The sequence below is a fragment of the Osmerus mordax genome, chromosome 13 (assembly GCF_038355195.1).
Source record: "Osmerus mordax isolate fOsmMor3 chromosome 13, fOsmMor3.pri, whole genome shotgun sequence".
Lineage (NCBI taxonomy): Eukaryota > Metazoa > Chordata > Actinopteri > Osmeriformes > Osmeridae > Osmerus > Osmerus mordax.
This window is the reverse complement of record NC_090062.1, coordinates 10,691,305-10,703,525: the sequence shown is the minus strand read 5'-3', so window position 1 is coordinate 10,703,525 and position 12,221 is coordinate 10,691,305. Positions and strand designations below refer to the sequence as shown.

At 43.5% G+C, this 12,221-nt stretch overlaps 1 protein-coding gene across 1 annotated transcript; it reads left to right on the top strand.

The window, feature by feature from the left end:
* The first annotated feature begins 1,346 nt into the window (after window positions 1–1,346).
* Window positions 1,347–6,583, top strand: ca7 (carbonic anhydrase VII). The gene is made up of 7 exons (XM_067248938.1): window positions 1,347–1,383; window positions 2,383–2,580; window positions 4,526–4,644; window positions 4,830–4,925; window positions 5,119–5,181; window positions 5,294–5,449; window positions 6,461–6,583. Exons 1-7 carry the CDS (start codon window positions 1,347–1,349, stop codon window positions 6,581–6,583), a joined length of 792 nt encoding a protein of 263 aa, XP_067105039.1.
* The last annotated feature ends 5,638 nt before the right edge of the window (window positions 6,584–12,221 follow it).

The window sequence follows — 12,221 nt, the reverse complement described above, 5'->3', positions numbered from 1 at the left end:
ACACTTTAACATGGATTTATTTCATTTTGTTGGGAAGTAAAGATAGAAGTTAGCTTCTGACCAAGTCTTATGCATATAAAAGTGAGAGCTTTCAGAGAAGAGGAAAATCGTTTATGAGATTTATCCCGATATGGAAATTGTTACACTTTTTGTTACGTAAGAAGACTTGCAATCATATCCAGACAAAAGAAAGAAAAATAGAAAAAGACGCAAATTTACTGAAATGACACTGGCCCTCAAAATAAATGTTGTCAGTATTTGTTTGAAATGCTCCAAGTTCATAGCCTAAGACATTAGGTCACAAGCAGTGAAAAGTGCTCAAACAAGTAGGAAATCTCACGCTCGCACAAGTAGGCCTACAGAATTGTAGAGATTACGGGTGTTTTTGCTCCACTGAAATAAGGATAGGCCTAATCCAATATTTTAGTCATCAAAAAGCCTACTATTACTTTTTAAATTAGTGGTGCAATATTTATTATTACTTCATAACAAAATTAAAGACTTTTACGGTTCTCAAATCTGGTGTTTCAAACGATGTTCCTGTAGTTACTTTTCAAATGTAGCGCTGTGGCGAGCACATTTCAGCACCGCGCGCTGTCCACTTCTCTTTGGGCGTGTGAGAGCTGTTGTTCTCTGGAGCACTATGAGGCCAACTATTGTGGCTGCATGGGAACTTCCTCTACTTTGCATAAGCCTCTCTTACCAAAGTCAACTCCATGACACTCCGAAACAGTTGCTGATATTCTAGCGGACTACAGGATGCAGACTCAAAATTGCAAGAAATATATAGCTTTATTGAAGTCCTCTTCGCCATTCGCCGTCCGCCGCTGGTCCCCAGCTCCGCGTTCCCTGGCTCCACACACTTCTGGCTCCCGCTCACGTCCACGTCTAGCTCTGATCGACCCGGCTCCATCAACGTCTAGTCTCGTCCCGCAGGATCCGGTAGTCAAAGCGCTGGTCACAATCGACCTCCTCTCTCCGCGACCCACACACACAGTCATCCTCTCCTCATACCTATCCCAAATCACACTCACGTGTGCCAATCAGCCCTCAATAATCTCTGTGCCAACTGGGAAGATAAGACTCCGTTCATCACAATATCCTACAACAATAAAAGCGCTGCAGGGAATCGACAAGTGGGCGTGTCACCGGGGGATCATTATTGTCACCCCGCTGCGCGCCACCTGATCACTCCAAGAACTTAACACACGTTGAAGAGTACTCAGCAGTGCTTGTTTTTTTGCTCACCGTTCTGCCCAGGCTGCTCAGGCAAGGCTGCTGCAATCAAGGTTTTCTAAGGGACAAAGTTTGCGTGTTGGTTAGATATTTGAGGAAAGTCATACGCAATGACCGGGCATCATTGGGGATACGGAGAGGAAGATGGTAAGATCAAAGCCTACTTGTGGGAGCTTTTATTTGGTTGAATCGTCACACCAACCTTATTTGTGTGAAAGCAGTAGGCCTATTATCCCTAAACTTTTGATTTGTAAAATGACTAATAGTTGGTAATAAAATTGTTGTTATTATTATTGTTCAATTGTTTTCTAGTTGGCTTGTGTGGACTGTATCCCTATAGAGACATGAAAGGGACTGCGTTAACCACACAGACAGGGATCCTGTGTGTGACATTCTTAGCCGAGCCCAAGTTAATGCGAGATTAGCCTTATTATCCCAGTGGGATGACTGAAAGTATGTATTCATGTTTACTCCGGCAGGCTCAGGCAGGCGACCGGAGAAATGTTGGTTTAAAGATCTGTAAGGTGATTCAGGCAATTAGTGATTTTTTATTTTTTACTACCATTTGATGTGAACGTTAAGTATAGCCTTTTAGAATAGTGAACCCAGGTAGGCTACAGTAGGCTGTAGCTTTTCCGACACACTACAAATGTCGTTCATGCAAACTTCGTAAAGACAATTTCACAAAAAGTCCAGAATATTATAGAACTACCATACATCCAAACCAACAGTTGGTGGAACAGGCGCTAGGATGCCTGGATTTGCCGTTCAACTTTCAATATTTCATTATAATAAAAAAAAAGGATTCTTACAGCAATTTTTTTTCTTCTTTCAAATAAGATTTTTCCCCCCACATTTTTGATTGGTTGGAGGGCAATCCAAACCGCTGACTTTTCGAAGCCAGTAGCCTAGTGACCGTTTGTCATGCCATCAATAGAGTTGTAACTGGAGAGAATAGGTGAGGTGGGTAAATATAATAAATCATTGAAAATATAAAAGAAGTATTTGCCCAATCAACATATCTAAATGCCTACCATGTCATGGAAGTTTAAAACCTGATTTGGTTTCACATTTACATTTATGATAGTGTTTTCAAATGTAATGATGCCTGGTCCATGTTAACTCCACAAAGTGATTTCCCTGCAGGTCCCTCTGCCTGGCACAAAGCCTACCCCCTTGCAGAGGGCGACCGCCAGTCTCCCATCAACATTGTGCCGGCAGATGCAGAGTTTGACCCCAGCTTACCACCACTCTTCCTGTCTTACGACCTTGGCTCCTCTGTCAGCATATCCAACAACGGACACTCTGTAGTGGTGGAGTTTGATGACTCAGACGACAGGACTGGTGAGTACAGTACAGTAGCGGACAGGTGGATCAGAGAAGAGGTTGAGTACTTATAAAATAGAGTAAAGCAAAGTAGAATATCGAGATTTAAAGTCCTGAAACTACCAGCTGTCATTGTTTATTTGTATGACTTGAGTTTAAGGTTGATAAAGATTTGTGTTTCTATATGATAGTTTACATATGACAATTTGATGGGTCCAGGAGGCCTGTGATCACTTTTGACTTAAACCACAGATTTCACTAAGGTTCGCTGGGCACATACTACGTCTGAAGTTGCCAGCCGTGTAAGAAAAAGCTGCCTCTGGTCAACATAATGATCATAATCATCATCTGACTTTACAGCAAGGGATGGAGGGCAGTATTTAGTAAAGGGAGTGCCTGTCTGTCTGTATTTCTGTAATTTAAATGGATAATGGCACCTGTACCCTCGGTCATCATGTCAACACTGGGTGGGACTGTGTTCGTGGTGGCATGATTGACTGTTTACTACAGCCGGTTGTACACAAAGCAATATGATTGTGCAACTATTTTGAGAACATGACAGCTATCTTGTGGAAAACAACATGTTAAGTAGTATGTACACAACAGACAAACTAGCTTGTGTGTGCAAGGTAAAGTGGACGATAACATGTAAACACAAACACATAAGAGAAGCTCCATCGTGCCTGTCTAGCCTGTGGCGTGTCTGTGTGTGTGTCTCTGTGTGTGTGTGAGAGTGTGTGTGAGTGTGTGTGTATACATTGGTTGCTGCATGTGCCACGTTCCCACCTTTGATCATATGACCAACAAAAGGCTTTTCTTTTTCATACTTGTACGTTGACATTTAGTTTCTAGGAATTAATGACTGAACACAATACGTTTCAATGAACTATTTCACTCTGTGTTACCTCAAATGCATGGGAATTGACACACCTTTGTGTATTTGGGAGTGTGTGTATCTTTGGATGTGTGTCTGAAAGAAAGAGCTGCCCTGCTTGGCGTGGCTCCAGGTATTAAATTGATTTGTTACTTACTGACTTGGATTTCTAGGAACCATCTGGAATGACTGATGATCAAGCCTCCGCTTGCTTTCCTTGCTTCTCCTTCTCTCCTTCCTACTTTTTCTCTCTGTCACCTACATCGCCACTGACTCAGTCTCTCACCCTGTCTGTTTAAGGCTGTTGTCTCTCCCAGGGATGTCACACTGATCTCCTGGCCAATCAGATTAAACTGACTGACAGACAAATCCACAGGATCAACCTGAGCCTCTGCTGCTGAGGCAGAGCCATATCAGACTGAAGTTGAGGCAGACTGACTCTGAGGCATCAGGGCTACATTAAACTGACTCTGAAGCAGACTGACTCTAAGGACAGAGATATATTACACTGACATTGAGGCAGACTGACTCTTAGGACAGAACGATAATATTACAATACACCGAATCTGAGGCAGCAAGACTGCAGCCCTTGTGGCAGAGCTACACCAGACTGTCTCTGGGGCAACATGACAACAGTAGATTCCCAGAGATACTTGGATATAAAGTGTCCATTAAAAATTGAGGGTCGCTGTTTAAGAATGTAACAGTGAATAGTAAGTATGTTTTCTGTCTGAGTGGCTCTGAATAAAGTGTCTGGTACATAGTACATCTACAAGCCAGACTGCAGCTGAGATGTAAACTATCCCCTGACAGCAGCTCTACAGCTCTGGTGTACTGAACAATTGCACAGTACATGAAGAGTGAGTCTCTTAGTGGTATGTCATTAAACTAACGTCACAGGTTTGCTGATAGCCTAACAAGTTTGTCAGGATGTCAGCTGTTTCAGATTAGATTGATGTGTATAATGAACTGTGTGTCTGTCTGTGTGTGGCTATCGCTATGGATAAGAGCGTCTGCTAAATTACTAAATGTAAATGTGTGTGTGTGTTTAGCCCTGGTTGACTGGCATCTGCCCTCTCTTCTCTCTAGTGATGAGGGGGGGTCCACTTGACAATGCCTACCGCCTTAAACAGTTCCATTTCCACTGGGGGGGCAAGGGTTGTCATGGCAGCGAACACACTGTAGAGGGCAAGACCTACGAGTCTGAGGTGAGACAAATAGGTAGAGAGTGAGTGAAAGAGAAAGAAAAGTGAGGACTAAAATGTTATGTATGAGAGACAGTGTGTGTGAGAGACAAAGTGTGAGAGCATGCTTGAGGCTGGATTGGCTCTAGAGGGGCAGGGTTGGCCACCTAAATGATCTCTTCTCCTTTCTTCTCTTCTCTTATCCTCAGCTGCACCTGGTCCACTGGAATGCAGCAAAGTACCAGACTTTTGGGGAGGCTGCCCAAAAACCAGATGGCTTGGCTGTCCTCGGCATCTTCCTGGAGGTCGAAGTCTCTGCACTACACTTTCTCTGTCCCTACCTCCACTTCCTGTCTTCTCTACTTCCTCCCTCTCTACCTCCATTTCCTCTTTCTCTACCTCCTTCCTATGTATTTACCTCTACTTCCTGCCTCCTCCATGTCCTCCAACTCTACCTCCACTTCTTGACCCAGTTTTGTTGTTGTCATTATCTTGTAGTCAGGAGACGACCACAGAGGGCTTCATCAGGTTACAGACGCACTCTACATGGTCAAGTTCAAAGTGAGGCTGTGTACAATTTTGAATTTGAAGCTGGAAAATGTGTTGATGTTTTAACAAGTTCATAAATTATATAGTTAAACTAATATATTGTGTGTGTGTGTGTGTCTCTCAGGGCAGTGTGGCTGATTTCAAAGGCTTCAGTCCCAGGTTTTTATTACCTAGCAGCCTTCACTTTTGGACCTACCTCGGCTCCCTGACCACGCCCCCTCTGCACGAGAGTGTCATCTGGATTGTGCTGAAAGAGCCAATCAAAGTTTCAGAGAAACAGGTATGCATGGGGATTTTTCTGGGGATGTGTTTAGCTGTGTTAAACAGGGTTGAGTTTAGATGTGTACTACGGAACTGTGGTCAACAAGGCTGAGCTGTGTACTGTAGGATTCATGGCCGTGCTGGGCAAGGCTAAGAGCACTGTTTGTTGTTTATGGTGAACAGGAAGTGGTGGCCTAGGCTGTCTTGGTGGTTGAGTCTGAACCTGAGGACTATGGTTAGAAACCTGGTGGTCTTCCACCTGTTCTTCCTCTGAGTCTCACCTCATGGAAATCTGTTTTCTTATGGAAATATGGGTGATAAATATGGGGACCACAGAGAGCAAACCACACATTAGTGAGGGAAATGTCCTGTGACTGGCTTCCTGCCAACGTGTGTGCGTTGTGTGTTTTGAGAAGAGTTGACTCATATAGATGATAAACAGAGGTAAAGTGTTGCCTACAGTCCGGATTAAAACACCATTACTAGGATTACAGTTGAATTACTTGAATGAATGAATATTTTATTTTCTTGTTATGCAACTTTGTGGGCAATCCAATAATTCCAAATACCATTTGGAATTATGTGACACATCAAGTGTCAAACAAAAACAAACATAGGTAGGACTCAAACCGATTCAAGGTCACAGTTTTAAGCTCCATCCAACCATTGTGTGTGTGTGTGTGTGTGTGTCTCAACCCACTGAGCTTGGGCACTCCACTGAAATTGGGGAGTGTCTTGATGTAGCGCGTCAAGGATTTGGAGGGTCTGCATACCTAGAGGACCATATGTGAGGTTGGTCTCTGTGCTGGACTCCAGCCAAAAGCCTTTGATCCTTCCAACTGATTATCTCGGGGAGGGAGGGTTGGAAAGAGGGAGGAATGGAGAGACATAGCAAGACTCCAGTGTTTAATTGAGAAAAATGTATTGGCTACTCAGCATGGAAAAGCCCTGTTATGTAATAGATGTGGATTTGTTTTGCGTGTGCTCACATCACATGGTAGCAACACCAGTCTCTCTGGCTCTCTCCTAGATGGGGAAGTTCCGAATGCTCCTCACCAGCGGCGAAGAAGAAGAGAACAGGAAACGCATGGAGAACAACTTCCGCCCTCCGCAGCCACTGAAAGGCAGGAAAGTTCGATCCTCTTTCCAGTGACCTGAGTTCTAGAACCTGAGGGAATGACTGTCCATCAAGGAGAAGGAGGAGTTGGTGAAGTTGGAGTGGGAGGAAGTGGGAAACGGGGAAGAACAGGATGTGGAGATGATGAACGCAGGTTCTTGTCTCCTATTTAGGGGTTGGTCTCATCTCAACATTATTCTGAAGGGAATGTAGCGGTACAAACTAGACGTGTGGATAGTAGGAAAAGTGACATATTAAATATTTATGTTTGATTTATTTGGCCAACATACAAATGTCCATGTAACAAGTACTGCAGATGTGTACATATCGGAAATGCACAGTTCTAACAGTATAACTGTGTGCTGACGCAGTTACTGTGTGCATACCAGGTACTGTTATTGTACTTGTCTACTTTCCGTCTGGCTGTCTATCCCTCTGTCTGTGTGCCTCCTAGACCAGGAGGCTCTCTGTCTGCTGGGGAAAGATGACACCATGACCTGTAAGTCATGTGACTCACTGTGGTCCAATTTGTGCGTGGTTCCATAGCTCCTCTGCACTGAGCCTGGTTGATCCAGAGTGAGACAGGCGATTTCACACTTGCATGCACACCCTCACACCCAGACAACAGACACAGTAGTGGGGGACTAGACCACAGACACAGTTGTAAGAGAGCAGAGACAGTGAGGGCCTGGACCATAAACACCGGTGCCGGAAAGTCTATATGTCCTCATAGCAGGGACAATATGCTAATAGCTTAAAGATTTTGGTTTTACTAAGTTTATCTATGGGGCTGCATTTGAATGCCCTTGAATACTCTTTGAATTGTTTATGCATGAATCACTGACTGAAGTACTGTTTTCTAGTTTTCTGTTGGATATAAAAAGAATGTTAACATAATTTATTTTGAAATTAAAGTTTGAGTGAAAGACCAAATTGTTGTGTTTTTATTACAAGGCATGTGTTTATTTATTTTTTACAGTGCATGCGTGTTTGAACGGACTTTAAAAAAGAACAAAAACGCACTCCAGCGCTGTCTTGTGGTGGAGATGATAAAGCATGGTGGGAAAACGCACGCACATACTTCAACTTCAACTTTCAACTTTATTTATCCTTCAAAAGGAAATTAGTGTGCAGCAGGGGTCAGAAACACATACACAAACACAGAACAGCATCGCCAAATGCCAACAACATTACACAACACAGAACACACAATAGAGACACACCTTCCCCCAAACCCAATGACAGGGTCCAATTGGGACAGTAGCCTACAACATGAATCCATGTCAGCCAAGTGAATTTAGGTTCCTAAGGAATCTCTGGCACGACCAGTGGGTGATCATAGCAGTTAAAAATGTGTTGAGCCTGTTTATCATATATATCTTGCAACTGGGCTAACTGTACCCCAACCACCTTAGATGCTACATTTACCAGCTTTGTAAGCATACGCTTGCTGATCATTGGAAGATTCTATTGTACTCTCCTCTGCTTTACTCTGTATTGGCTGTTCTCATCTCCCCACTCCTCCTCTCTCCTCTCCCTTCACTGTGTATGTATTCAATAATATTTTCTAAAACAGAAACTTTTTGTGTCGTGTTGTGTGTGAAAAAAAGTTTCGAAGGTTTGAAAAACACATTTCGAAAAAAATGTTTGGTTGAAAGGTAGTTTAAAGTTATTTTGCTCCTGTTTCTCTACGATTGCTAAACTACTGAACTGACTTCCGGATAGGTATACTGAAATGTATTCCGAATATACTGAACTGACTTCCAGTTCCAGATATACTGATATGCCTTCCGGATATAGTGAAAATGTTCTCACACTCTTACATTCTCAAAGCTTCTTACTCATCCTTATAAGACTTGAGCGTTTCATATATATGAGTGTGTGAATGTGTTTCACATGCATCTGTGTGAGCATTTCATATGGATGTGTATGTAAATGTTCAGTAGGATGAATGTGCGTTGGAACATTTGACATGCAAATGCATTTCATGTGTCGATGCGAGTATTTCACGTATGTGGATGTGAGTTTTCAGTAGTATGAATGCGTGTGAATGTTCATATGTGAATGTGTTTCATATGTGTTTGTGTAAGGACAGTCTGAATTATTTCCTAAACGGACCCTCATATACTAAATAAATACTAATAAAGACTCCCTGACTGTCTCTCACATCTAAAACCACACACTCCGTCTGTATCACCTGCCTTACTTCAGGCCAGTTGTGTTGTTATGGTCAGGATTATTTAAAGGGACTGTTCACCAACATCACTCCTTAATAAAAAGTCCCCACTAGCCCACCAGCAAGCATGTGTTACGTATCTCCACTAGAGGGCTGCAGTGACTGCAGAAAATTAGAAACCTGTGTCCCAATCAGAGTAATCCTGCCACATTAAGGACATTTTTAGGTCAATTCCATGCCTATACTTCGCATAAGGGACATGGAACATAATGTCCAGTGTACTTTTAATTAATTGAGTGTAGTTTATTTCGAAACAGTTGTGATGTTGTTAGGATATAAGACCATATCACATTGTTGAGCCTGAATACAGGATACAGATGTACACAATACTGCATTACACAGTGACACTAGAAACCTAGAAATGTGGTTATTGCAATAACTATTCCTTTCAAGAATTTCCTTTCAATGAAGGATAGCACTGACCGCAAACCGGACAGTGTTGACATTTGTAGGTGACATTTGAACAATAAATGCCACAAAGATGTACCCTTTAGTTTTTTGTATTGTATGTGTAATTAATGTTCGAGGAAATCTCAGCAACTTTAACAAAATGTTAACCTGGGGTATGTTTTCAAATTGACCTTTCCCAACCCAAGGTCACCAATCTCAGAAGAGGTCAGATTTCCCCAGACTGCGTTCACTGAGAAAAACAGAATATCAGATTAGTGCTGCGTTATAAAAAGTAATACAGACATTCTGATGCTGCTTCGCGTCCCGGGGGGCGTGTGCCTTTCCCGCCGTTGTCATCCAAACTGTCGAGTATGCTGTTTAGAGCTTCATGAATGATGCATGAAGGGGACTGAGGTGTAGGGTATATTTAACCTGCAGTGAAATCACAGTGCCTAAGATAGCTAGCTGACAATTGCATCCAGACGCAGGACACCTGAGCTAGCACATCAGTCAGGAAGGAGTAGGCCTCAAATCAATGCACTGTGTAACCAGACACAGCTCCAAAGCTCAGAAATAGAAACAGCCAGAAATACAGCCGTCCAGAAATAGAAACAGTCAGAAATATGCAATCGGACAGAAATAGATTCATATCTCAAGTTTCTTGAGTTTTTGGATTCAAATATTTTTTTATAATCAGTTTCTGATAATGTTTCTACTGTTTCTACTGCCCATATGCAATGTTTCAGTCAGTGTGTGTGTATCTGTGTGTATATCAACTTTCTGACCTTAAGGTCATGACAGTCCACACACACACAAGCAGACCGAGGTCTGATCATGTGCACACCTAACCCTTAGATGGACACAGTGTTTACACACCAAGTCTAATGTTTTTTCAGAAGCACACGCCCCTAGTGGAAAATCAGTCTTTGCTTCTAAATCATGTTAGTCACGATGCACTCACCCTGCAGTGAGACCATCTCTAAAGACCAGCGTCTCTTGCTCACTATCTGCACTGCATCAGCTGACATGCCACTGTTGCCGTGGATACAAACAACACAACACCGCTCACAGCGTTCTTTCTCCCCTCTTGTCTCCTGGACAGGCCATCGCCCATCACCCTGCCAAAAAATAAACCCGGCCATCCCCAAAATATCCCTCTCTCTTTTCCAGAAATGTACCCTGTCACAGTTTATTTCTGATGGTGGGTTTTATATGTGAGCTTATTCCATAGCAGGCCATACAAAATGTGTGTTTGTATCTGTAAGACTGTAAAGTTTGTGTGAGCACGTTTGATGGCTATACTGTCTAATCTCTAAAATGGAGGTGGGAATGTCTCCTGCTAAGGGCTTTCCCCCTCTCGTCCTCCTCCTCTTTTCACTTGCTCTCCTCTCTACTCTTCCTCTCCTGTTATTGCTTCATCTGCCTCTCCTGCTTCTTTCCCTCTCTCTCTCCTGCTCTTCTCTTCTGCTCTTTCCCTGTCTTCTCCTTCTTTCCATCCTAGTCAGACTCCAGCCTCTCTTTATCTTTCCTCTCTGAGAGTTTTCAGTGTTTATCAACAGTGTGTCGTAGAGCTGTGTGTTCTACGATCATGTTCTGTTCCAGATTCACATAAGCTCAGGATCCCTCCAGAACGTGCCAACGCTTTGACCCCTGACCCCCAACATCAACACTCCCACCGCCTTCTCTGACAGGGTTGCATAACACCACCGCTGGCCTGATGTATAGCTCTCCCTCCCTCCCTTTTGATCTTTTAGTCTGTCTACTTCGTCTCGCTATCTCTCACTCCCTTTGTGTTTCTCTCTCTCTCTCACACACACACAGTGCGTGTGTGTGTGTGAGACACACACAGAGACACACTCACAGACACACCTCCCCCTTACTCCAACACTATCTTCTCTGGCCCACCACCCTCAGGTCAGTCATGCCTCATAAAGACCAGTCCCTAGTTTCCAAGACCTGGCTGTCTAAAATAGTCCCCCCCTCCCACCCCACACAACCCTCCTTGCCCGTTATAACAGGGAGTATGTATTTGTGGCCTGGCTGACCAGAAGGCTCCTATCTTTAGCTGTATTTATGTCCTGCTGATGACAGATCCACTCTGGGTCCTCCTAAACACCACTCACTAGGTCACGTGTCTGAAGGTGCCCTGGCTTTGCCGTTGCTGGAAAGCAACATCAAAGTAAAACAGAGATAGAGATAATCAGCCAGTCAGCCAATGAACCAGCCAGCTAGTAAATTAAGTAAGTTAGTCAATCAGTCAGTCATCAGTTGGCCAGACTGGCTAGCCAGACTTTAAACTGTCCAGTTTGCCCTTCAGTTAGTCAACTATCTAGCTAGCCATCCAGCCGCCAGCCCCCCACTCACCCTGCCACCCTCCATTAAACTCCATTAAAGTCCACTAAGAGCTGTGCTCTGGGGGCGGTAGTGATCTGCTCCCAGATTCTTTCCATGGTCTCAGCATTTATGGCTCTCCCTCGTGGGTCAGGACCAGATGGACTGGCCCAGCAGCTCCAGGGCAGGCAGAGGTACTGCCCTCACCATAGACCAAAATACTACAACATAAATACTATCAAATTAAATATTACTATATAATTACAACTACTGTTATCATAAATACTACACAAGAATAACTAATAAAAACTGACTCTCAAGTAAAGATGGGTCAAGGCCCAGCCTTAGGTCAATGCTGCAGTTGTTAGTGAACAAACTAACAAGCAGTAACAACCTCCAGGCATGCATCTAAGGCAGCCATGTTGGGCGTGGATGTGAGTTATGACGACCAGATCCTTCTGTTACACGTATAGCCTCTAAGCCAGCGAAGCGGTAAGAGTATCCAGCAAGCGTAGCTCTAAACACCATGGGTATTATAGGATATGTTGTGTTGATGCTTTATGTCCATGGTAACAGTCTGACAGGTCAACTGACCATTGTGTGTTTGTGTATGTGTGTTTGCATTTGCTTGAAGTGTGAGTCTGTGTGAGCTGGTCAGAAAAGACACTAGTTGTTTGTTCACTGTGAGAACAACTTTGCAAAGGTGTTTGGCTAACA